We start from the raw sequence: 26,030 nt of genomic DNA, 5'->3' as shown, positions 1-26,030 counted from the left end.
TTCGACGTGTCCATCAAGACTCCGCCGATGACCTGTCATACAAGCCACGCCCTTCGGTGCAGTTAAGCCACGCCTCCACCCCGCACGCCCCTCCGCTTTGCCACTGAGGCCCCGCCCCCTGTGACGTGCAGCTCAAGCCCCGCCCCGCCCGCGCCGGTGCCGCCGGCCGTAAAGCGCTGCCGCCGCCCGCCCGTCCCCGCCCCGGCTGTCGCTGGCCATGTTCGCGGCGGCGGAGGAGGACGACGCCGATTTCCTGTCCCCGGCCAGCGGGTGAGCGCCGGGGGCGCGGCGGGACCCCCTCCCCGCTGCCGGGTGGGCGCGGCGGCCCGGGCAGGCCGCGGGGCCGTGGCCCCGGTGAAGGCCCGCGGCCGTGAGGGGCGGGCAGGCCGCCCCCTGTGCAGCCGGGCCCGCGGCTGGGGCTGCCCTCCTGTGACCGGGGGTGCCGCCGGGGCTGTGCCCCGCTGCCGTCCCGCTGCGGGAGCGCCGTATGGGCAGCCCGGGAAGGGTCCGGCTGCCTTTGCTCGGGGTCCCTCCCGCTGGGGGAGGCGGAGCCGCTCCGGGGTCGCCAGGGCAGAGAACTCGGTGTTTCCATTTGAGTAAGGAGAGGTGGGAAGTGCTGGAAGTGCCGCTTTGGGGCCGTTCCCCCGTGCTGGCCCCTCCCAGGCCGCTCCCGGGATCCCCCGGATCGCGTCTGTGTGCGGCGCATCAGGGGTTTGTATCACTGACTTGTTGCTGCTCCAAGAGCTGTAATTCTACTCCCCGCCCCCTTCCAGGAGCTTCTCTTGTAAACTCATACTCTCTTTAGAAAATTTAGTTATTTTTAAAGGACATTCACTGGCAATGGTGTCATTTTTTGGGTTTTTATTCCCTTGCCCCATGATATCAGGAATAGGTTAAGTGGAACTGGCCTTGAAGCAGTAAAATTGCAAACAATGTATCCTGAAGGAATAACCTCCAGCATTAAACCCTCTGCCCTTAGCTGGGAGAGCTTCTGCCATTTTAAAACTTAATGGGAGAATCTGTTTCCTGGACATTTAAAGACAAAAAACTCCAGGAGCTGAATGTTGGTTTCTCTGTCACATATTATTTGGGTATTGTAAGAATCAGCTATTTTATGTCAAGTTAGTTCTAGTCATTGTTTCAAAGTAACTTTTTTTTTGTTGTAGTTTCAATTCTCACACCTTCAGTCCATTTTTGAGGAAATGAAACACAGTTTTACCACTTTCCCAGCCTCTTCATATACAAGTTCTGCCTATTCAAAATTAGATGCTTAATTAACATAAAGCAGCTTAACCTGCAGCTCTTTGTTTACTTCCAAAGTGATGGTAAACACTTTTTATTTGTAAGACCCTCTAGTTAAGGGTGTTCATTATGTATAGTGTCCATGTTAAATAAGGTTAAATGGTTTTATATCCCTTTCTAGAGCCAGATTAGCCTCTCTCTTTGGCCTGGATCAAACAGTCTCAAGCCAGGGAAATGAATTCTTCCAGTTCACTGCACCAAAGCAGCCCAAGAAGGGTCAGACAGCAGCTGGTGAGTAACTGGGCTTGAGCATAGGGAACACACTCAGCAGCACGTGTGTGTGGGGAGAACAAGGGCCCTTGTGAAGAGCAGCAGAGCAAATAATTCCCTGAGCTTTCCTCAGGGATGTTTTCCTCCAGTGCCCTCCTGCACCTGGATTTTCAGCTGGCCTTGGGTGACTTTGGAATTCTAGTCTTTGTTTCTTTGTAATTCCCACTGGAGTTACTTCTCCTTGTGGGAAGGTACCTGTCGTGGTTGTGCCCCCAGGCAGTGCTGTGCCTCTGAGAGCTGTCCCTGGTCTCTGTCCCCACAGGGCAGCCCCAGAAGGCCCCGGTGGCCCCAGCGGCCTCAGGAGCCCCCTCGGTGCTGGTGGCCATGGCGGTGCTCGCGTATCGATAGTAAGTGACTCCTGCTGCAGCCTGTCCCTGATCCCAGAGGGGAGGTATTCCTGGATAAATGGGAAGAGGTGCTTGTTTTCAGCCATATCTGCATGGTGGGAATGCTGCAAGGCAGTGGAAGTTTCTGCTCAAGAACAGTTTCAGTTGCTGTGTTGCAGCTCTGAGTGAGGCAGTTCTGAGATAAAGAGCAAGCTCTGGGTCTGGCTGTGGCTGGGAGCTGTGTCCTGCCTGCTGGGCTGAGATCCTGCTCTGCTTCAGGAGGTTCTGTCAGATGCTTGTGCTTCATGCCCTTGAGAATTGAGGCATGAGCAGAGTGAGAGCACTAAAACTGTTTGATGCTACCATCATGGGGAAATGTTTCTGCCATGGATCTGTGAGAGCAGTTGTCAACTCGCTCCACGATGTGTGCTCTTGGCTCTAAGCTAAGCAAGGCTGCCTGACATTTTATACCTGGGAAAAGGGCTCTGAACTCTAAAGAATTCTGAGTTAGGGGCAGTTGTGCAGCTGAATGTCTCCCTTATCTTCCAGTACAAATGGGCAGTACTTGAAGCAAGGCAAGTATGGAGCAGCTGTAGTGGGGAACCATGCCACCAAAGAGGTGAGAGACACTTCCTTCCCTAACTCTGCCCTGCTGAGGGCTCACTGCTATGAGATGGTGTTTTCGTGAGCTCTCAAAGTGTTTTGCTTTTGGTGTTGTTCTCCTGCTGCCTTTCTGCCTCCTGGGTTTTCCCAGGGGCTCAGCCATCCACCTTGGTGACATCTTTCTTTCCTGCAGTCTGTGAGTTTGTAAGATCTCTTACAACTTGTGCCTGAAATAGTTTGCAGTGTTTCTGGAAGTCATATGTTCTTTTGGTATCAAAAACATCTTTCCTTCCCAAGTGTTCCTTGAAGAACACAGAACTGAGGTGCCCAGTAAATGGGTGTGTTTGAAAGCTACTTTGAAAACTCTCACCCTTCCCTGCTCTTGGTATTTGTGATGTTTCATATCCCCCAAGTCCTCATTCATGTCTCACTAAGTTGCTTCTGCTTTGGCAAGAACAAAATAAATCTTAGTTGGGTAACTCAGTTCGTGAGTCAGTGATCTGGAAAGTGTTGAGCTGTGTTGTTCTGGGGGAGCTGGGGTGCACAGGCAGTGCAGGAGGAAGCTGAACCAGCTTTCCTCAGGCTGCCCATGTGATATTACATCCAGCTGGGAGCAGTAACTGGGTCACTCCCAATTCACCACTGAACTGTGTCCAGTGCAGGTGCACAAAGGAAAACACATCTCCATAATAGATTATGTTTAGTAGACTCAAATATGTCAATAAATCTCATATCTGCATTGTTTAGCACTTGGAAAAGTCCCTCCAACTCAGTGTGTTGGTTCAATAGGTTGATGCAAAGATGGAAGATTTCACACACAAACCTCTTGAGGGAAAATGTCTTTCCCAAAAGGGTGGTCAGGCCCTGGCACAGCTGCCCAGGGCAGTGGTGGACTCCCCATCCCTGGAGGGGTTTAAAAGCCATGTGGATGTGGCAGCTGGGGACAGTGGTGACCATGGCAGTGCTGGGGGAGTGATCTTGGATCATTCAGTCTCTTCCAGCCTAAATGGCTCTGTGATGATTTGATGCCATGTGTGGTGAGTTCTGTATCTGGAAGGGTTAGTGCACCATCTTTTCCCCCTGTAATTGTGAAAAATGTGGAATTAGTTAAAGCATGTTGTTTATTATAAAACAATGAGTTTCACTTGCTTGGTTGCTGCAGCTAAATAAAACCTTTGAGAATAAACCAGTTTTAATAAGTGTCACAAAACTGTGTTAAGTATTTTTGCTGAGGTATATTTGACAAATAAATACTGAGCCTTAGTCTTTGCATGTGACAAAGCACCTTAGCATTGAAGACGTTTTGAGTTCCTGTTTTTGTTCTTTTTCCTTGTCTAATTCCTTGTGGAATCCAGTACAGGATCCTCCTTTACATCAGCCAGCAGCAACAAATCACCTCTGCAAGGATCCACCCAGGCTTTGTGCTCACGGTGAGCCTCTGGCTTGGAAAAGCCTTTTCTGATCACAGCAAACACAAAGTTGGCTCTAAAATTCTTCCTTAAGCCTTGGTTTATAAACTTTGAGATCAAATATCTGAGTGACAGAGAAGGAGGTGTCCCAGTGTGACTGCTCTCCTCTGTATTACACAAGAGGCTTTGGCTGGTCACCTCCTCAGATTTCCAAACCAAGGCTCCTGTAGGAGGTAAATTATTACCTGTGCTCACAGAGGAGTTTGGGGTTTGCAGCCCTGGAGTGGATAAAACCAGCAAAATTCCTTTTGCTGAGAATTTCGAGTTAAGTGTCTGAGAGAATACAACTGAGTAAGCAGAAGGAAATGACAGCAAGGAAATGTTTTCTCTCAGAAAATTTGCACTCAGCATTTTCCTGCTGTTGAGAACAATCTGGAGCATTATGAGCTCCAAAATGGAATCTCTCAGGAAGTTGGCTTCTGCCAGTTTTACAGAAAACTGAAGCGTTGGTTTACTGTTCTTAGCTTGTCATCAGATGGCATCAAATCTCTTCATATGAGAGATGGAAATTTCACTCTCAAACAATGAAATTTCTGTCCCAGCTTAGACCTTGCTCTCTAGTTTTTTATAACCACATTCTTGAAAAATTAATGGGTTTTATAGTCACTTCTGATGACATGGGTTTAGAAGTGAGGAGGAAGTGATTTCTCCAAATGATTCTGGAAGCCTAAATACAATAAACTATGAAATGGAAATCACTCTCACTTAAAAATTCTCAGTATATATCAAAGAACCAGGCTTCAAGGGAGTTTCTGAAAGGTTTCACCTTCCTGTGTGAACTGCAGCATGTAGGAAGCACTTAATGTTTGCTCACATATTTGAGTTATAATAATTCTTCCATGATAATGAGCACGTAAATAAAGGCTAATTTTGAACTTTGGCTGTAGAACAGCAGGGTTCTTGCTGCCTTATTTCAGTAGCTCTTATTTTAAGCTTCTTTTGGATGTGGGTTTTAGTTAATTTAATATCTAAGATAGAACTGATTTCCTCTCCCACAGGTTCAGCCCAACAATTACAGCACGTTCTATGATGATCAGAGGCAGAACTGGTCCATCATGTTTGAGTCAGAAAAGGCAGCAGTGGATTTCAGTAAGCAGGTAACTGCTCCCCTCTGGGCCAGCCAGTTCTGATGGCTGGTTTACAACAGGGGCAAATCAAGTTTTGTTTTCATTGTAGTTCAGCTTTGAGTGTGTGCATAACTGTGATGGAGACAGATCTGAGAGGAGCCTGCCCTGAGTTTTGTTCTTTAAAACAAATCTCTTTGAGGCAGGGAGCCTGTTGCTTCTCAAGATTCCCAAGTGCTGCATATCAGTGGTTCTGTAGAGCAGAGGGTGTTCATTCAGCACAAGGAGATGGGGAATGCCCTGGGAGTGCATTTCTAATGTGGGCTTGATCAGTACAGCAAGGAATGCATCAGATTAATGAGTGGGACTTGTCCATTAAAGGCCAGAGACACTGCTAGGCTTTCCCTCTGCAGGTGTGCATTGCCAAATGCAACAGCTCTCCAGCTCTGGACTCAGTCCTCTGCCAGGATCTCCTCCTGGGAGAAGGGCAAGGGGTGGAAGGAGGAGACTCCCTGGAGGTTGCCTATACAGGATGGCTGTTCCAGAACAATGGGCTTGGACAGGTAAAGATACCTCTGCCACTTTCTAATGCTGAGTGGGACAGTCCTGGCAGGAACCTGCTCATCCAGCATAGTACTGGTGTTGATGTTAAAGTGTACTTTGGACATTTGTGGCACTGTAAGTGGGGTAATTTCTATTGCCTATAGAATAACAAGGCATTCTGGCATCTTACAAAAAAATGTGCCTCACTGAAAGGGTTGTTGAGCATTGGCCCAGGCTGTCCAGGGCAGCACATCCCTGGAAGTGTTCAAAAACCATCTGGATGTGGTGCTTGAGACATGGTTTGGTGGTGAACAGGGCAGTGCTATGGGGATGGCTGGACTTGGTAATCTTAGAGGGCTTTTCCAACCTTAATGTTTCTGTTATTCTGTTATGTTCAGGGGGAGTTGATTGAAATGCTTTTAAACTTCTGTGGGCACTCTGACACATGAATATTTAATGTTGTGTTTTGCTTGACCCAGCCCTGTCCTAAAGCAAGTCTGAGTCTCCAGTTATCATTCACTTCATGAAATTGTACTTCAGGAAATGGACTAAAGCTCTGTCTTACAGCTGAGAATTAATTTTGGTAGTAGTTGGATGGGAAATAGCATTTAAGCAGAGGTTCTAAGAGTTGATGGAATGTGTTAAGCAGCATTCAGAATCTAGAAACAGTTGGGAAACCCATGTATTTTGTGTTCTTGTTCAACTCTCCAGGTGTTTGACTCTAATGTTAAGAAAGACAAGCTGCTGCGGCTGAAGCTGGGCTCTGGAAAGGTCATCAAGGTACAACTTGTGGCATTTCATTACAGTAATTCAAGTCTCAGAGCTTTGAATTACTGCACTTCTTGTTCAGGATTCATACCTGCTGTTTCTGTTTCATTTCTTAGCAATCAGTCTGTGACAGTGAATCACTCAAGCTTTGCACAATAGAGCCCAGTCTCCTTTTCAGTAGTGTTAGACAGGAGTTGTCCTCTTTGGTAAAAAGGAAATTCCTGTTTTCAGGAGCTGGGATTTTATTGTCTTTTGTTTTTTCTGGAAGTCACTTAATCCATTCCCTTGTTCTTGGGGAACCCTATTTCTAAAGGAAACAATTTTTCATCCAGGTGTTGTGATACTCCCTTAAGTTATTCCATAAAATCAGGGTTTGAGTCAGAGATGCCTTTGTTCAGGTAATTTCCATGACCTGAGTAATTCATGTATGACCTGTATAATTCAAATATGACCTGTTACAAGTTGTCTTTTATTGAAGATGTGCTATTTGTCTGCTTTGCTTTATCCTGTATCTTACTAATTTTGCCTGGCTGTTAGAGCCATCCTGTTCAGTGCTGACATCCCTTAGGCAGTTTGCAATGCTCTGACTTCATGTCCCTCATTACAACTATATTCTTTGGTTGCTTTGTAAATCTAACCAGAGTAATTCAGATCTCTTTGGAGTCCAGTTCTCCCCCAGAATGCTGAGTGAGTTTGCTACTGTGTGGTGGAGCTGCATCTTTATTCTTAAGTTAACACTGGGATTTACAACTGGCTTTCAGGATTTGTGGCAAGACAAAGGTTTAGTGCTGCACATTGAAAATAAACAGGATTTTGCAAGAATCTCTATATGTTTTGGGACCTTTGCCTGAAGTTGTCTTAATGGGGGTAAATAATGTCACTGATCCAAGTGTTGCTCTCTCTTCTGTTGCCTGTGCACACCAAAGGGCTGGGAAGAAGGAATGCTGGGCATGAAGAAAGGAGGGCGAAGGTTTCTCATCATTCCCCCAGCCTGGGCCTATGGGGCTCAGGGCGTGGCTGCTCGTGTCCCTCCAGACTCCACTCTGGTGTTTGAGGTGGAGGTCAGGCGGGTGAGTGTCTCCTGCCAAATGTTTGCTTTCCATCTGGTTTGTGACTGCAAGGGGCAACCTGCTGGTAGTATGAGAACTCCAGCTCAGAAACTGTTAGAAACCTCAGCAAGATGTGTATCTTTAATTCAAACAAACAAACACCCCTCAAGGCTGTTTGTCTGTTGTAACTGTCTTGGGATCTTTTAGGTGTCTTATTTGTGAGTCACTTGGGAAAACAAAATACTGTGGGAGGAATGAGAGGATGTAAAGACTCAGCTTCTCCAGCTCTGAATCAATTGGCTGCTTTTCCTTGAAGTGCACGAGCTCCACAGGCAGTGCCATCACAAATAAATTAATGACAATTTTTACAGGAACCCAGAAAAAACATATCTTTTTTTTTTTTTTTTTTTTTTTTTTTTTTTTTTTTTTTTGCTTCATGCTTTTTAAGGTGAAGCTGGCAAAGGAGTGCTCTGGTTCAGATGGGCTGAGTGTCAGTTCCAGGGATTCCCCTGCACCTTCTCCAGTTCCCAGCTCAGATGGCTTCTCCTCAGACTCGGGTTTAGTGCCTCCCTCCACCATCCCTCCAAAGCCTGGGTAAGAGGCAGCATGGCCTGAACAGCTTTCTGTGTGAATGCTGGTGATGCCCACCAGCACAGTGCTGCACTGACATCTCATTTGGCAAATGTGGGGCCTCTGTGCCAGCTCAGTGCCCTCCATGTGGCAGAGCAGTGCTTGATAACAGGACTTGCTGGAATTTTCAGCTTGAGTGATGACTTCCAGATAAAAGCAGTTGGAATGGGCTCCAGTAAAGAAAGTCATTCCAGCATTGCTGAGATCCAGTGGGATTGAGCTGTATGGGTGCTGCTCTAACAGCTGTCTCATCTCAGCTGGCATCATTGGCATCAGTTTGGACCTTCTCAGTCTCCACAATCCCCTGAAAAGAGGGTGTAGCCAGGTGGGGTTGGGTTCTTTTCCCAGGTAATAAGTGACTGGGGAGAGGAAATCACGTCTTAAGTTACTCCAGGAGAGGTTTATACTGGATATTAGGAAAACCTCCACTGATAGAATGGTCAGGCATTGGCACAGGCTGCCCAGGGTGGAGTTACCATCCCTGGAGGTGCTCAAAGAATGCAAATGTGGCACTTGGGGTTGGGGTTTAGTGCTGAACATGTTGGGGCTGGGTTAGTGGTTGGTGACTCAACCTTAGATGTATTTTCCAACCTTAACAATTCTATGTTCTCTTCCTTTAATTAAATGGGTCAGTCACCCTTTTTAGGGAGTCCAAGTAAGTGCTCCTCTTGTTGCCATTAGTAGTTTTTTGGACTTGGTTAAAATTATTTATACCAGAACATGGTTGCTAAAGCAAACAAAATTATCTTTCTATAATCAGCTGTTCCAGTGGGCCACAGTGGTGTCCTGAGCATATCTACAGATAACACTGTAAAGACTGTTTCAGAAGTGTGGGCTAAAAGAAATGCTCAGGATGTGAGAAAACAGCTTTCCTAGGGAGAGGTGTATTTAAGTGTTTATAAATCCAGAATGTTGGCTTCTGAATCCTTCTGGCTAATCTCCACTCCTGTGTGGCTTTGCAGGGAGCCAGCTGTCCGGGCCAAGTCCAACTCCATCAGCGAGCAGCTTGCAGTAAGTGCTGCCTTCTCCTATCTTGAAGCCTGAGTAGAGAAGTTCATTTTCACTTTAAGAATTTACTGCTAAAGATAAAGTGAGCATCATGCAAGACACTAGAATGTTCACCTTACAGCAGCTTTGGGCCTTGTTTTTGAAGGAATTAAGGGTTGGACTTGATAATTAATGGTTGGATTCCATGACCTTAAAGGTCTTTTCCAACCTTAATGATTCTGTGATTACCAGGACCTGAGGAACCCCAGCCCCAGTTCCTGCTCTTAAATGCAAAGTGACTTTGACCATGTGGATGTTCACAAGGCTGGTTGTCTTTTGGGATAAATGGATAAATTTAAAATAGATAACAAAGGAATTGGAGCATTCAGGATAAGTTTTTAGAGCTGCATGAGAAGACTTTGTGCCTCCAGACAGAAAAAGCTGCTGAGCAGCTTCCTGAACTCACACAGTTTCTTGTTGATGTTTTGTGCAGGGACAGATTTTCCTCGGTAGTGACAGCACTGTCATCCCAGAAAGAGGATATATAAAACAAGCTAGATTAACAATCCTGGTGCTTGAAGAGTAGATTCTCACCCAGTCATTGAAAAATTGAGTCAACATTCAGTCTGAGATTTTGAAGTGTTTGTAATACCCGAAAAGCCTGGGCTGAGACAAAGAGGGAGTAACTAAACGTTTCTTTTAGAACCCAGATGTAGCAAAGGCAAAGCTGATTTCTCGGATGGCTAAAATGGGACAGCCCATGCTGCCTTTCCTTGCTGGAACAGCAGGGAGCCAGCTGGACTCCAGTGACTCGGAAATAGAGGTACCAGTCACAGCAGGGTGACTCTTTCACTGCTTTTCCTACACTGGGGCTTGCTTCAAGTGGGATCTGTAGCAGTGGCTCTGCCCTTGTCCAGGGAAATCTGCTCTGGTTCTGTGACAGAAAGATTCCACTTGGGTTCCTGGGGTAGCACCTTGTCTCAGGTGACTTTGGGCTCAGGCTGCTGCCTTGTTCTTTGGTGTTTCTTGTAACATGAAGAAATCTTTTTAGGATCCCAATACTCTGAGAGGGACAACACAGCCAGTGGCTTCAACCAGACCCTCCCAGCCAGCTCAGGCAGTGCTGCCCACAGTGTCCACACAAGGTACCATGCTGGGGAGCTGCTGCACTCCCTTTCCACTCCAGGGGGGCTGGGGGAACAGAGCATTCCTTCCAGGAGCTGAGATATTAACTGGAAGCTTCTGATAAGGCTTGCTGATCTATGAGCCACTAATCCATGGAGCACAAGACAATCCTTGGAGCGTTTCTTCATTGCAGTCTTGTGCTTGAGGAAGAGCAGCCACCATGCCTGAGCTGTCCCGTCACTGGGCACTGAGATTGGTAGGCCATGGGATTGTAAATGGAATGTTACAGATCCCCTCCCAGTGAACAGTACTTTAAGGAATGATGGAAATCCAAGTGAAGGACAGCATGGGGCCGGATGTGTCTTCCCATGATGGAATGGTCACATCAGCTGCTGGTCAGCTGAGCAGCCTTCAGAGTCAGTCTGAGTCACACCTCGTGTCAGTAAACTTCAGAGCTATCTCTGGTTGAATGAAAAGAGGTTATTTAAATGGAGCTAGAAGTGGGACTTCTGTGAAAGGTTACTCTTTTCTTGACCTATTATCACTTGCTTGACTGGATTTAATTTTCACAAGGTTGCACACAGGCTTTGGTTAAACTTTTGTCAATTCAGTTTTTTCGTTATTGGTGGGGTTTTTTTGCCATTTCACACTAGGTGAATTAAATTCCTCTGAGCTGCTTTATAGCATGCTGACTTTATTTCTTCCTTTTCAGTACCTCAAGCATCTGGTGCTGCACCTTCAGTATCTTCTGCTGCTTTAATTCCTGCAGCGATCCAACCCAATTCTGCTCTGCCTGGAGGAGCACAGGGCTTTCAGGTACCAAAATGAAATCAAGGAGAATATTGGCACTTCTGTCCTTTGTCCTGAGTCTTCTCCATTGCTGGGAGCAAGGACTTTAAAATTAGGGTGAGATTTCCAGGCTGTTTCCTGTGACTCTTTGGCATTCTCAGGTTTTCATCATATACCTCTTAAAATGTATTCAGAAAGGGCTAATTTCTGTTTATGATGGGTTCTTAAACTATGGATGAACCAGGCTTTGTTAATACCTGGTTTTGTAGTGGATACAACAAAAACTTCCAAGTTCCTCAGCAATGAGCAGTCAAGTTGCAATCAAGTTGTGTTGTGCTTTTTTGACCCCTTTTTAGGAAATAACCTTGTGTTCAAATTAACATCAGAGGGACCTGTTCACATGCTGATCTCTGACTCTCACAAATGTAGGATGACAGTTTTGCTGAAATTTGAGTGAAAGTGGGAGCTAACTAACCCTCAAAAGAAGAGTATTATTTTCCTTTCAAAATGACTCTAGTGTCTTTTGACTTTCCAACTCCTTAATTATTTGATTTTTTTTTTCTTTCCAAACATCATCCTTGCTCTTGGGCTTCAAAAAATATGAAACTGTGAGGACATGGGGAAACAGCAAAACACATTCTAACCTATTGAATTTGTCCTGCAAGGCATATCCAGGAGTGGCATTTGCTTACCCCCAGACTGCTGCATCTGCCTCTCAACTCCAGCCTGTGGGTCAGATGTATCCTGCTCCTTACCAAGGTATGTTTTAAAAGGTACCTGCTTCCCAGAGGGCTGCAAGTCCTGCAGGAAACAGCTGGTGATGACGATTTATGACTGTGGCAGCACTGTGCTGTTTCACAAATGCTTATTTTTTTAATATCAAATAGGGGCAAGCACTTCCCAATAAATACCCATCTCTTTCTTACCTTGAAGAGCTTTGTTCTGTGTGAAAGGGGCTGGAATTTCTGTGTCTTCCTAAGACTGGGTATTACTAAAGGAGTTTGGTAGATGGTGCTTCTAGTTATAAATAGAACTACCAGCCAGGGAAAGAATTGAACTGTAAAAGGCAAAACCTAGGAAGGACCAAGTGCATTTAAAGAACCATCAAGTCATCCCAGTTGGTGAAGTCTTGGGTGAACTGAGCCTTTCTTGGAGCCTGTTTTTGCAGTGCAGTTTCAGAAGCTGACCTTCACTGCTGTGGTTTGATTGTGCTCCTGTATTGATTGCCCTTCTGTTGCTCTGGTGTGTCTGGGGGCTTTGCTCTTGTTGAGCTGAGCTGTCACATGGCTCAAGAATTTGCTGTACTCAAAGCTGCCTGTTGAGTTTATTTGGGAAATACCTACATTATTCATTTTCCAAATACCATGTCCTTTTCATTTCTGGGCTTTGCTGGTGGCAGGCTTCATGCAACCCAGCTTTTGCTGTGTCTCTGCAGGTATTTCCTTCCCCTTGTCACTGTAAATCTCTCTCCTTTCCCTTCAAGCCCCTGGAGATGTCACTTCCTTTTTGATGACAGAAGCTCGGCAGCACAACACTGAAATCCGACTGGCTGTGAGCAAAGTCGTGGATAAAATGGATCACCTGGCTGCCAAGGTATGGGTAAAATGGATCACCTGGCTGCCCAGGATATTTCTGCTTTCCAGGTGTGCTGAGAGCAGTTGGCTCTATTTAAGTGCCTGCATTAAGTGATACAGTAAATGAGTAAAATTCCAATATTATAACACCTTTAAGTGGCAGCAGTTCAGCTGCTGTGTGAAAACAAAGCTTAAGCTTGGGGAAAGGTGCTTTCTTACTGTCTTGAATATCATGTGATACATTGTTTGGAGGATTCCCTGACCTCTGGGAGTTGTCACACTTGATTCAGTGCCTGTTGCGTGCAGCTGAGCAGAAGGAACAGTGAAATGCCTCTTTGCACATGTCTGACTCTCACCTGCATCCATAAATTCATTTCAAATTATTTAAGACTGGTTTCTCCCTGCAGGTGGAGGAGCTGAAGAAGCAAAGCACTGCTAACAGCTCCCTGCTGCCTGGCATCTCCTCTGTCACCATGGAAGCCTCCATGATCATGAGCAACATCCAGCGCATCATCCAGGTGAGCGTGGCCAGCCTGCTTTCACTGCCATCAGCAGCTGGGGCTTTCATTATCCCTAATGAGAGCAAATGTCCAGCCACCCATGGCTTATGGTTTTGTGTGGTCAGAATGAGGATGAGACTTACAATGATTTCCATCCCTCTTTCCCCCTCCAAAAAGCTCTTCTCAGCATTTTGGGGTTTGGGTGTTTTCTGAGTCAGAGTTGTGGGTGTTTAATGGGCTGTGACAAAAAGTTCATGTGGGAGAAGTTCAGCTTCTCAAACCATTATGGATATAACCCCCAGTCTCCAGAAGAGCAATTTCACAGCTCAAGTACCATGTTGTAGAAACCACCTGCTTCTGCTATTCACCATTTAATTTTATGCTTTGAAGCCTTTCTGAGCAGCAGCCATATAAACTTGGGGTTTGTGGGTAAGGAAGTCAACCAGACACAATATTTTCTAGAATGGGATTTAGCAGCCACTGTGCCATGCCAGGATTCTGCTGAATGTGGCAGGTGCCTTCCTGGGCTGCTCCCACAGAAAGGATGAGCCTCACCACTGTCCTGTCTCTGTGCAAAACAAAGGTTTAGGAACTGCTGCAAGGAAATCTGAGTAAGCTGAATATTCATGCTGAGCTGTGCTTTAGGAGAATGAGAGACTGAAGCAGGAGATATTTGAGAAGAGCAGTCGGATTGAGGAGCAGAATGAGAAGATCAGTGAGTTGATTGAACGCAACCAGAGGTAAGGGGTGGGAGCCTCATTGCATTTCCAGACTCTCCAGCTTACACTTGGGCATAACTCAGGGGTGTTTGTTAGGAGATAGCCATATTCTGATATTTTGATTCTTTTTTTAAGGTATTTAAAGTGTAGGATTCCTCCCACCCCTTCTCTGCAGGGCTTATCCCCAGAGCTCTGGTTTACAGTAAACATGAATGTGTAAAAGGGGAAGAAAATCCCTCCTTCTGTCTTTGAGCACACTTGCCCTGCCTCTGGGAGTTTATTTTTGCTGGCTTTTAATGAGGTGAAGAAATTGTAGGGGGGACGTGGAGCCCTTTGTGAAATTCAGCTACCAAGTTACCAAAACTCTTGGAACATGAGACATTTTCAGAGAGTGAAGCACTTACCCCAGCTGATAAAAGCTCTGCTCTGCCAGGCACAGCCCTCTCACTGCTCTTGAGATTAGCACATCCTGTTAGATTGTCTGGGACTTGTCATGAATTCACCTGAGACCTCCTGTGCTTTGGAATGTCACCTTTTCTGTTGGAGCCCTTGGCTCCAAGCCCTGGCTTTCCAGGAATCCCACAGAGTCTCCCTGTTCACAGGTATGTGGAGCAGAGTAACCTGCTGATGGAGCAAAGGAACCACTCCCTGCAGACCAGAAATGAGAACACACAGGCAAGAGTGTTGCATGCAGAGCAGGAGAAGGTAACAGTGGCATGAACAAAGCCAGGGTTGTTGCATTAAAAGAAGCTGAAGTCTTGTTCGTCAAGGCAGTTTTCTTAGAAGGTATCTGCAGTTCTGAACTTAGTTTTGAGAAAAAAATGGATGTTTTGATGGTTTTCATGACCAAAGCATCACAGAGGATATAACCATTTCATACTGTCATTGCTTTAATACTGTTACCTTGTAGGAGAGTGTCTGATTTATTGCTAACTTTGTGGACACGTGGCCAATGTGTTGTGGAATTTTGTATCACAGGGCTTTTGAATTGGAAATACTTCAGTTATTTAGTTGCACTGATAGTTGCAGAAGAGTTTTATTCCTTTTATATAACTGATGTAGAGTGAATATGGATACAAGAAAAATATATTTCCTGCTGGAGTTTCTTCGTTGCACTTTTGTGGGTTTTTTAATGCTAATCAGAAGCTCTTTATTTCTCCCAGTAACACTTTGTGCTTTTATGACAGGAACTGTTGGGAAATAGCTTTTAAACCAGTGAAATTCATTTCTGCATGGCTGCATACCCTGAACCATCCCTATAGGCCAGCCTAGCCCTGGAGTGCTGCTCTGGCTCTGCCATTGCATGGTGCCTGCTCTGCTTTCTCAAGCACTGGCTTCTTAAATTGCACCAAGTCCAGTCTTGCTCTGTGCTCTCCTGCTGAGCTGTCTCTCTCCAGTTCAAATGTGAGGTGACAGATGTTTCCCCTGTGTAAGAACCACAGCTTGGTGCACCTAAAGCTGACCAGAACTGCAGCTTTCCAGTGGGTGGTCAGGAGCAGAGCAGGGAAGGGCTGAGAGCAGGCAGGGAAAGGGGCTGCTTTTCCACCCCCAGCCCAGGCTGCACACCCACAGTATGTAGGAGTGTGAGATATTCTAACCAGGAATAAGTCAGACTGAAATAATAAATTGAATTCCCTCCTCAGTGAGGACAGCATCCTGCTGGTACAATAAAGCTTGGGGAGGAGTCATCTTTTGGAAGTATAAGATCTTCAGGAGTCTTTTGGGCCTCATCTTCATCAGGACCCCCCTGACTGAGCAGTCACTGCCCAGGGATGATGTTACATGAACAGGCTTCAGGCCAGACCAGGAAAGCCCTGCCTTGCCCTGGGAGATTTCCCCTGGTCCTGTGGGAGTATTGACTGTAAATATGAAGGCTGGTATTCCTTCCTCTTCCCTTTATCTAGCCCAGCTTGCCTTGAGACTGCAGTCCCTGGATCCCCAGGAAAGAGGATTGACTGGAAGCTGTGTATCCATTGTTTACACACAGATTTGCTCACCATTTGGTTGCACTCAGGGTCACTGAGGTGTTGGTTACTCACTGCTTTGGGTTGTGGATCTTTGGCCCTGGCAGAGCAAGTCACAGCTTTAGGTGAAGCTTGTGGACCATAAGTAATTCCTCAGCTCTCCAGTGCAGGTCACAGCCAGGACTGCTCCCAGCTCTGGTATGTGACATACCCTAGGGATACCTTTAGTGTCTTTCTTTTTACATCAGGCTTCACTCCCCTTTTCTGTCTAAGCTTTTACAGTCCTTGGAGTAATTTAAAGGCTTCTCTGGCATGCCTTAGGCTCCTGTTATGAAGCATTTTGCTTTTCTGCTGATGAATGCCTCTGCCTTTCAAGTTGTGTTCTTAACCCTTGCTGTTTCCTGTTGCTGCTTTCTCTTCCCAGCACATGCTGCCAGTGGATCGGGGCTGGGACCAGGTGAGGCAGTGTCTGCTGACTGTGTAGGTGCTACATGGGTGTGCCCTAGCAAGTGCCAGCCCAGCTTCCTCTTGAACTAGAAACTGATTGGCATGGAAAGAATTGTCTCAGAGCTTGAATGAGCACAGATCCCTCACTGGAAAAGGGCTTTAGAACTGGCAGTGTCTCCCCACTGGCCCCCTCTTTCTTGGGGAGCCCTTTCCAAGAATTCTCTCACATTGCTGCTTGTTCCACTCCCCACAGGAGAGCAGGATCACTGGCAGAGCAGGGACAGGTCACCCAGGATTCCTGGTGCCTGAAAGCTGGAGGCTGGATCTGAGCTGTGGACATGAAGCATCCTCTGTAGAAACTTCTGTCTTGTAACACTTCCTGCCATAGGATCTCCTAATTTTGTTTTCTTTATTTGCCGATAAAGACAGAGGCGAGGGTTAAAGTAACCTTTAGGTGTCTTTAGCTGTGCCATGGGGTTTGGTTTTAGCTTGCCAGGAGTCAGTGTAGCAGTGGGACATTTGTGGAAGCACAGGAGGAAAGCAGATCTGGCTTTGGCCACTCTCTTAAATGCTGCCTCCTCTTTAAAATGAGTGGTGTGGTATCCCAGCCCTTCAGGTCAGCACATCCTGATCATCAACATAGCTGGAACAATTTTGCTCACAGCTCTTCTGTGCCAGAAAGTGCTGGTCCTCACATGGAGGGAATTCTGTTAGGGGGATAAAGCAGAGAGAAAATCCAGTTCTCCTGACCTTACCTGTTTCAATAATGTGAATAACCTGTTGGGAATCTCAAAATAGGCAGAGGTGTGGAAGCTGTTTAGGGATTCCCTGTGCAAATTCTGTCTTTGCAGAGCATCCTCTGAAGTTTGTGTATCACTCAGCAAGATTGGGAATGGGACTTTGTGTCTGTCTTGAGCCCCTGCTAACATTGTTTACAAGTTGTCTAACAAGCTGTGCTAGTGCCTGGTTTTATGTGAATCACTGACTCTCAGCAATCCTAAATCTAAATAGGTCCCCACATGACTGAGAGCTGTGCTGGGAAATGCCAGCCTTGCCCATGGGCAGCCAAGGTGACCTCGTGCTGTCTGGGGACAGGGTGCTCTCCTGGCTGGGACCAACCTGTGTTCAAGTGGCTCTTCAGTGATTTGTAAGCTTATGGAAGACAATTAGATGTTGGAGCCCAGGCTTTTTACTCAAATAGTTGTTTTCACAGCCTGAAAACTGAGTAGAGCCACCAGGCACTGGTACCAGGCTTAAACATATTTAACCTTTTCAGGAAAACTCACTGGGTTGGACTGCTGTAGTGATGAGGTTGTTGGTGGCCTCTTGCAGCTTTCTAGTCAGTCTGGACAAAACTGACATGGTAGAAAAGTCACTGTTGCCTCCTCACTCTGGAGATGTCTTCCCTCATAAGGTCTCCAGCCCTTTTCCAGCTCTTCCTGAGAGAACAGTTCTGCTGTTTCCTCACACATCCCTTTCCCCCCTCCCTCCCTTTTCCCTCCTCCATTTTGTGCTCCAGGCCAAAGTTGCAGAGGAGCTGGCAGCTGCCACAGCCCAGGTTTCCCAGCTGCAGCTGGAGCTCACTGCCCACCAGAAGAAGGAGATGGACCTGAGGAAGCAGCTCTCCTGTGCTGTGCAGGATGCAGAGAGACAGGAGGCACAGCTCAACAAGCTGCAGGCACAGGTGGCAGGTGGGAGCTCCATGGCTCTTTTCTTTGATAAATTGTAGTTTTTTCCTGTCTTCTGGGGCATCTTCCTGCTTTCCCTAGGATCAGTCACAGGGGATGGAAGAAGTATATGGGTGCACTGAAATATCTGAGGGATGTGCATCCTGGTCACCACTGAAGGCAGAGTGGGATGACTCAACAAACAAAATCATCCTGTTAAAGGGAAGCCTTTTGTAGAACAATCTCTTGGCTTTTCTGTCCAACATCCTGTAGAGCAGCCAGAGATGTTCCAGAGGATGGAAAGCTGAGATAAACCTGAGGTGTTGTCTTGGTTTGAAAAGCCAGGTGTCTGTTAAGGAAGGCAGGAGCCTCCCCTGAACTGGAAACTGTAAACCCCCTCCCTCCTAACTGCTGAAATTAAGTGGGGGGCTCTCCTTAGAGAGAGATACGGGAGTAGGAATAACAGTTCTTTGTTAGGGAAGAAAATAAACATAAAATAAACAATGCAGTAATACACAACAACACTGACAGAGTCAGAATAGGAGCCGACACCCTGTGGGTCAGGGTGCTGTTAGCAATCCATTTGGAATTGTGGCTGCAGCCCTCCTGCAGTGACAGCTGTTGTTCTGTTGGAGCAGGGATCCTGTAGAAAGGTGTAGTCTTCCTCTGAAGATCCAGTGGAAAAGGCAGCTGTTCCTCTGGGAATCCAGAGGAAAGGCTGTGTGTGGTGTCCCAGAATCTGATTGTATCCAGGTAGGAATGCTTGGCTCCTCCCTCTGGGCAGAGCATCTCCTAGTGGGATGCTATAATTTTTATCAGTCATGCAGGGAAAATCAATAGCCCATTAACAGCTGACATCTTCCCAGAGGGAGGACTGGTTTGTGGAAGAGAGAAAGAAAACAGCCCAATGAACAGAAGAGAACTGCCCCACCTCTAACAGATGGCAAATAGAACTCATCTTGCAGTGCAATCTAGGACAGGTGTTCATTCATTCCTCTGTGCTGGGCACTGCTGTGGCCCCACCTTGAACCCTGGGGTCCCTTCTGGACCCCACATGACAAGAAGGACATTGAGGGGCTAGAGCACCAGGAGAGGCTGGGAAAGGGCTCAGCCTGGAGAAAAGGCGGCTCCGGGGGACCTTGTGGTTCTGCACAACTTCTGCCAGGAGGGGACAGCCAGGGGCATCGGGCTCTGCTCCCAGGGAATGGGGACAGGAGGAGAGGGAACGGCTCAGGCTGGGCCAGTGGGAATTTAGGTTGGATATTAGGAAAAATGTCTTCACAGAAATGGTTGCAGAGCACTGGAACAGGCTGCTCTTGATAAATTCTAGTCCCCACTCCAGGCACAAGTGGAGTTGTTGACTGCACTGTGCAGGAGACTCCGTTCCCTCCCCATCAGCCCCCATCAATCCCCCTGCAATGGGACTTGCACCCAAGCTCACAGGGAAGTGTGGGGCTTTGTTTGCAGAGCTCCAGGAAGCCTCTCAGGACACTCAGAGCAGGTTCAAGGCTGAGAAGCAGAGCCGCAAACAGCTGGATATGAAGATTGCAGCACTGGAGGAAGAGCTGACAGACCTGAGGGTGGAAAAGGAGACTCTGGAAAGGGTATGTCCAGTGCCAGCAGCACAGTTTCAGTTGTTTACTGAAGGTTAACCCAAGGCTAACCAAAGGTTCTTGCTTTTAAATATGTAAGTAAATCTTGACTTATCTGCTGGCTGGTGGATCCTTTTTGCTTATGATAATTCATTATTTATTCTTTTATTTATTTATTATTATTGTTGGGTTTTATTAATCATTATTATTTATTTAATTTTATTTATTTAATTATTTATTTAATGTCTTACCCAGTAATGTGTCAACCTTCCTTACCTCTGAGATAGCCTCAGCTTGATTTCAAGTGATGAAGTTCCCTGCCCAAGGAACCTCCTTCTGCCTGAGGGAGAAAAGCTGCTTTGGTGCAGTCTGGCCTATTCTGTGTCACATTCTGTGTTGCAGAATCTTGCAGAGAGGAAGAAGAAATCCCTGTCAGAGAGAGCTCAGGCAGAGGAAGAGATGGAGGAAATTCGCAGGTCATACCAGCAGGAGCTGGACAAGCTCCGGCAGCTCCTGAAAAAGGCCCGGACCTCGACTGACCAGGCAGCAGCAGAGCAGGTGGGGACTCAGGGGAGCTGCTGCTCCAGGTCTGGAGTGCTTGTGGGAGCCTACAGGTAGGAAATAATGTGAAAATGCTCAGCTAGAGGAAGAATAAAAGCATTACCTGCTTGAATTCATGGGTTATTGTCAAACTGAGGAAAGGAGAGGCACCAAATTGAGATTGTAGTAGAGAGAAGAATATGGGACTTGTGAGGAGTGAAAGGTTGTTCAGAATTATGCCAAGAGGTCTGAAATCTGAGCCAGATCATCTGGCCAGCCTGGGGCTTTGTGGCTGAAGCTGAAGTGAGAGGTGTGGGTATGAGCTGGTGGCTGCACCCTATCTGTGGGTGTCCAGCCCTGGCTTTCCCCTCCTGTGCAAACACAGATCTGTGTGTGTGTTCCTGATGGTGTCTCTTGTGCCATGGGCAGCTGTCAGTGATCCAGGCAGAGCTGGAGTCCAAGTGTGAAGCCAAGTGTGAGCGTGCCCTGGCCTCAGCCAAGGAGCAGCACGCCCGGCAGTGCCAGGAGCTGTGTGAGCAGAGGGATTCCCTGCAGCACCAGGTGGTCCAGCTGGAAGAAAAGGTAAAGAGCTAATCTTCATTGCTGCAATGGGCACTAACGCTAGCAGCTGTTACCAACAGTCTTCTCCCACCTAACTGGGGCTTTCTAACTCCCTGCCTGTTATGGAGCTTGATCTCAGCCATCTGCAGGTGCAGGTGTTGGGTTTATTATGGAGGAGGGAGAGCCAAGGGGCTGATAGTGCTGAACTGCAGCAACAGCTACAGCTTCCACTTACCTGCACTGTCCTGAGTGGCTGTTTGGAGTGGGTGACACTGCCAGGAGCTGGACCTGCTCTGTTTCTTGTGTTTCAGCTGACAGCTATCAAACACTCGAAAAAAGCAGAGGAGCAAAAATTGTCTGAGGCTCAGCAACGTTTGGAGGAGCTGGAGCCTATCCAAGAGAAGGTAAAGGAATAACACAGCAGCTGGATGGGAACTGGAGTGCAGGGATCACCAACCTCAGGCTAGTCAAGAATAACAAGGATGGGAGTTCCAGAATATGGTGGGGAAGGGATAATTTTGTGTGGTTTCCAGCAAACCAGAATAGGCCCAATAAGAGACCCAGCCTTCATCTCACTGGGATCTCAGTTATGCTGCACCCGCCTATTCTTGATGGCACTTGAGCTGATGACACAACTGTCATCAGGCTCTCCAAGGCTGGCTTGGCTGTCCTTATTTTGGTGCTGTTGCTTTCAGCCAAATCTTTTATGATGTGCTTAAAACCCCACTCAGAGTTAGTGTCTCACTCCAGCCCTTGCCAGGTGACCCTCGAGGTGGGGCTGTGGTGTGAGGAGCAGCTCTGAGAGTGCCTCTCTCTCCCCTGGCAGTATTCAGCCCTGCAGGCAGACGTCGGGGCACTGAGGGCTCGCTACGAGCAACGGATCCGAGACCTGCAGAAGGATCAGGATGGATCTTCCCCTGCAGACTACACTGAGCAAGTGAGCTTGACCCTCCAGTACTTCTCCTTCCCGAGCAAACGGATTTATCTTGAATTATTTCTCTTTGAATTAACAGAAGAAGGAAAAGTATAATTTTCTCCACAGAGCACTGTGCTTGTAGTAACAGTCCACAGAGGAAGAAGGGATGGGATCTTAGAGTCATGGTCACACAGAATGGTTTGGGTTGGAAGAGACCTTAATGTTCATCAATTCCATCCCCTCCCATGAGCAGGGACACCTTCCACTGTCCCAGGTTCCACCAAGCCTGTCCAGCCTGGCCTTGGGCACTGCCAGGGATCCAGGGGCAGCCACAGCTGCTCTGGGCACCCTGTGCCAGGGCCTGCCCACCCTCCCAGGGAACAATTCCTAATTCCCAATCTCCCATCCATCCCTGCCCTCTGGCAGTGGGAAGTCATTCCCTGAGTCCTGTCCCTCCATCCCTTGTAAACAGCCTCACTCCATCTATCTGCTGCCTACTTTGTTGCCTGACTTTTATTTCTTGTTAAAACTCTACATTTGAGGTTTAGATTTAAAAACTAAAATAAGAAAGAAGTACCAGTCTGCCTTGGCTTTGTGCAGCCTGCCTCAGTTTGGGGGGATAAGTTTGGGTCACATAGTGGTTCTGAGTTAAGGTGGCCTGATGTGGTGAGGATTTCTGGTTTGGAAAGTAGATTATTTGACAAACCACCTGTGTGTTTGGATTTATTTTTAATTCCCTTGGAGAAGTGCCTGGTGTTGAGTGCAGTGCTTCACATGCTAATGAATTGTATCTCTGTTTCCTGTCATGCTCTTTTGCAGGTAAAGAAGATAATGAATGGTGTATTTCAGTCTCTTCGGGGTGAATTTGAGCTGGATGAGATGTACAGTGGCAGGACAGTCCTGGGGGTGGTCATGAACACTATCAAGGTATGACAGTGGTTAGACAAGAGAGAGCCTTGGGCTAAAACCTCCAGTCTGTACTGTGAGACTGAAATAACTGAAGGAGGATTTGTTGTGGGTGGCAAAGCAGCCTGGTAGGAGGAGGTGATACAGGGATCTGCTATGGTTTGTATGTAGGGTGTAACTTGTGTTCTCTCTACTCCCTTTTCCAGACTGTGACACTGCAGCTGCTCAACAGGCAGCAGGAGAAACCAGAGCATGGCAGTGAAAATGAGGAATCTGGCACAGGAGCAGGGAGACAGGAGGGATCACCTGGAGCCAAGACTGAGCACAGCCCATCACAGAGCACTGCACCTCCAGCTGACCCTGGGGAAGTGACCAGAGGCTCTCTGCAGTCTGAGCAGCAAGGCCAGGCTGCTGCTCACCCTGCTGGGCCCAGAGCTCCTGAGGAGGAGCATGAGACACAGAGCAGTGGGGTGCCAGAAGATGAGAAGGTTCAGGAGGAGCATCTCCCTCCCACAGCTGATTCCAGCCTGGATGCTGAGAAGGAGCCTGTGCTTGCAGGGCAGCCTGTTCTTGGGCTGGAGCAGAGGCTGGACAGTGTTCCCATCAGGAAGGCTGACCCAGAACAGGATCCCTCTGCTGTGCCTTTGCAGGCAGCAGCTGCAGAGCCTTCTGTTCCAGGAGCCAAGCCAGGAGAGGGGGATGAGGCAGCACCTCCAGCATGTCCAGCTGTGGAGCAGAAGGCAGAGGAGGCTGGGGGATGTTTGGAGCCTCCTCCCTTAAATGGGGAGGAGGGGAGTGGCACAGACCCGTGGGATGGAGCTGGCTCTGAGCAGGAACCTGCCTCAGTGTCCAGCAGAGCAGAGCCAGGCTCAGCTGTCCTGGGAGAAACTCCAGGATCTCAGGAACTGGACTCCAGCCCCAGGCAAACAGATTCCAGGTGAGGGGTGGTGCTGGGTGCCAGGGTCAGGTGGGGCTGGGACAGCAGCAGGCCCAGGTGTGTCCCTGCTGCAGGACAGCACAGCTGGGGGCTGCAGTCCCCCCAAGATGCTGGCACTGGGTGGCACCAGCCAGGAGCTGGTACAGACCAGGCTGCCCAGGGCACATTCCACTGGGAGCAGCCCCAGAGCAGCCTCCTGTCTGCTGGAGGCAGTGGAGAACATTCCCAGGGGAGTGTGCAGTTCCTGTGCAGTGATCCTGGTGCCTGCCAGTCCCAGATTTGCCCTGCAAACAGTAGGTACTGCTGAACAGTACCTGCCACAAAGGCTTCCCTCTGGCAAAGCTTTGCCATCTCTCAGTAACAGAACTTGTAAAATCAAATCCCATCCTCTGAGAGCCAGCTGCTCATTCTTTATCTCCTTGCAGCCTCTTTGAGGAGGACAACTTCTTTGAAACAGCATCTCCTAAACTACTGAAGCCTCAAGTTTCCTCAGAAGAGGAGGATGAGGAGGAGGTGGTATGTATTTGGGTGTTTTGAGTGTTTGCTCTGATTGAGGCATGGTCTGTAGCTTGTCTGTAACATCCTCCCTGTGGCAGTGGGGGCCTGGCTGAGCTCAGGGCTCCCCATCCATTCCCTGTGTAAATCAGGAGTGTCTGGGGTCAGTGACTGAGCTGGGAGGGGCTGGCTTGACTAAGGGAGTGGTAACAGACTCCTGCTGGCATGAAATCAGTGGGACTTGCCAGGTTAATTGAAGGGTTTTAGTGTTTGGCCCCTCTCCAGTCCCTTTTAGCCTGTAAGCAGCTCCTGGAATCAGAACCAGAGAATCCTCAAGGTTGCAAAAGACCCTTAAGATCATCAAGTCCAGCCATCCATGTAGCATCATTCACCATTGAACCATGTCCCCAAGTACCACATCCACCCACTTTTTGAACACTGCCAGGCTGTGATGACTCCACACTGCCCTGAGCAGCCTGTGCCAATGCTTTACATTCCTTCCCATCAATAATTTTTTCTTGCTACCTAATCTAAACAGCAAACCATCACATGAGAAATAAAAACTTGGGTAATGAGGCTTCTTGTTCCCAGCTCTGAGGAGCTGGCAGAGATTGCAGAGCAGTTTGTGTGGTGATTAGGAAATGCCAGGAAGCTGCTGGGGCTGAGCAGTTTCCCACTGGTGTGCCTTGCAGAGCATGAAGGGGCGTCCCCCTCCCGCACCGCTCTTTGGTGACGATGATGATGATGACCTGGACTGGCTGGGATGAAGATGTGGCTGCTGAGCCCTCTCCTCTGGGCATGGCGTCTTCCTGTGCTCTGAGCCCATGGCGAGCTGCCCACGTGGGACATTGGGAATGACCAGGGACTTCCCAGCTCTTGTCCTGCCGCTGGAGCGGGGCTGGCAGCAGGGGGCTTGTCCTGCACTCGTGGGTGCTCAGTTCCATCGCTCTGAGCTGCCAAACACTCTGGGCTTGAGCTGAGTGCAGGAGCCACCCACTGTCCCCCTCCCCTGAGCCCTGGATTCATTAATCTCAAACCTTTTGCAAATAGAAACTTGGTGAAGAGCTTCAGCAGAGCAAGTCTGGCAGGACCCTGCGGTGGCAACACCCTGTTAAAAAATCAGACTAAAATCTCCTTCCCCAGTGATGAACTCTTTGGAATGTTTCTCAGTCCCCAGGTGGCTCCCAGGGACCTTGCACCCTCTCCCCACTCTGTCTGAGCTGTGTGCCACTGGAGGTTCCCCCAGGAATCCCAGTCAGGTGTTTCTTGTGAGCCCCTGGGGGCTGAGGTGGTTCAGGTGGGCACTGACCCAGAGCTGCTGAGCCTTGGAGCTCTGGTAAAGAGCAGGGCCTGAGCAGCTGTGATGGTACAAGGAGCCCAGTCCCTGCTGTGTGTTAGACACTCACAGGCAGCTCAGCTCCTCTCCTGGGCCCACAGCTGAGGTGGCTTTTGCTGGCTGTGTTTCCCTGTGGGAGCAGCAGCCCAGCTCTGGGCTGTGCTGTGTGTTTGGGAAGTCATTCCCCACAGCCCAGCCCTTCTCCCGTGCCTTTGGCTCTGCTGCTGTTGAAGTGTGACCATCCCAGCACTAGTCAGACTGTACAGAGGGGTGGGACACGAGGCCAAGGCTGGGCTGGGCAGCCTGGGATGTCACCCTGCACTCTGAGGGGACCAGAAGGGGCAAGGAGTGAGGACAGAGCTGGGCAAACAGCCTGAGGCTCTCACAGCACTTTTATTCTCCACTCATGGGCACTAACACAACTCCATCCCACAAGTCTTTAAAATAAATAAACCCCTGCATATAATGAAAAGACTTAAAATAATTCTACTAATTCTATGGTTTTAGCTGCCTTTACAGTCTCTGACTGGAATCAGATCTCTGTCCCCCTAAAGGTGATTTCTTGGGAGGAAAACACCCAAAAGAGTACTGGGTGTTGCTGTTGGGGTGTGCCCCATCCTCAGTACCACAAATTGCCAAATGCAGATCGAACTTGGGCAGAGACCAAAGCCTGTGACAACCACTCTGCTGCCATGCAGGGTGACCTGAGCTGGGCCTTCCTGGGCATCACTCAGTGCTCAATGTGAGGGTGTTTGGAACTGGATTTTTAGGGGGTACTTGTGCTGCTCGGAGTGGTAGTGCCCTGTTGTGGCTTCTGGACCCATCCCTGCAGTGTCCCAGGGGTGATCATTGCTCATACTAACAACTTCACTTCTCATTCCCTGTTACAGATAAGACATGCTGAGAGATTAGCATTTCACTTCTTGGAAAATAAAGTGCAATTAAACCTGA

At 48.1% G+C, this 26,030-nt stretch overlaps 1 protein-coding gene across 5 annotated transcripts; it reads left to right on the top strand.

Annotated features, from left to right (window-relative positions):
- The first annotated feature begins 131 nt into the window (after positions 1-131).
- Positions 132-26,030, top strand: FKBP15 (FKBP prolyl isomerase family member 15). Of its 5 annotated transcripts, none has more exons than XM_050980972.1 (29): positions 132-270; positions 1,424-1,533; positions 1,835-1,919; positions 2,448-2,517; positions 3,857-3,931; positions 4,969-5,067; positions 5,448-5,597; positions 6,289-6,357; positions 7,272-7,415; positions 7,843-7,988; positions 8,987-9,035; positions 9,715-9,834; positions 10,063-10,156; positions 10,849-10,952; positions 11,591-11,684; positions 12,409-12,518; positions 12,907-13,017; positions 13,645-13,739; positions 14,321-14,423; positions 17,649-17,820; positions 19,264-19,400; positions 19,791-19,946; positions 20,358-20,510; positions 20,801-20,893; positions 21,316-21,426; positions 22,225-22,332; positions 22,518-23,248; positions 23,674-23,764; positions 24,436-26,030. In XM_050980972.1, the coding sequence occupies exons 1-29, from the start codon at positions 218-220 to the stop codon at positions 24,508-24,510; spliced, it is 3,708 nt and encodes a 1,235-aa protein (XP_050836929.1). In that variant the 5' UTR covers positions 132-217; the 3' UTR covers positions 24,511-26,030. The 5 variants fall into 5 exon arrangements, with proteins under 5 accessions (XP_050836929.1, XP_050836928.1, XP_050836927.1 ...); XM_050980970.1 differs by lacking the exon at positions 132-270 and adding an exon at positions 394-711 and having other exon boundaries at positions 23,674-23,761; XM_030230157.2 differs by lacking the exon at positions 132-270 and adding an exon at positions 397-711.

Source organism: Serinus canaria, chromosome 17 (assembly GCF_022539315.1).
Source record: "Serinus canaria isolate serCan28SL12 chromosome 17, serCan2020, whole genome shotgun sequence".
NCBI lineage: Eukaryota > Metazoa > Chordata > Aves > Passeriformes > Fringillidae > Serinus > Serinus canaria.
Note: the sequence above shows the minus strand (reverse complement) of the source record. Positions and strands in the feature narration are given on the sequence as shown.

What these genes read in the sequence shown, in the direction of transcription:
- FKBP15 (XM_030230157.2), top strand. Translation starts at nt 488, where the DNA reads ATGGGCAGCCCGGGAAGGGTCCGGCTGCCTTTGCTCGGGGTCCCTCCC. An exon ending in GCTCTGGAAAGGTCATCAAG is followed by an intron (nt 6,358 to 7,271) that starts GTACAACTTGTG and finishes TGCACACCAAAG; the next exon opens with GGCTGGGAAGAAGGAATGCT. An exon ending in TGCATGCAGAGCAGGAGAAG is followed by an intron (nt 14,424 to 17,648) that starts GTAACAGTGGCA and finishes TTTGTGCTCCAG; the next exon opens with GCCAAAGTTGCAGAGGAGCT.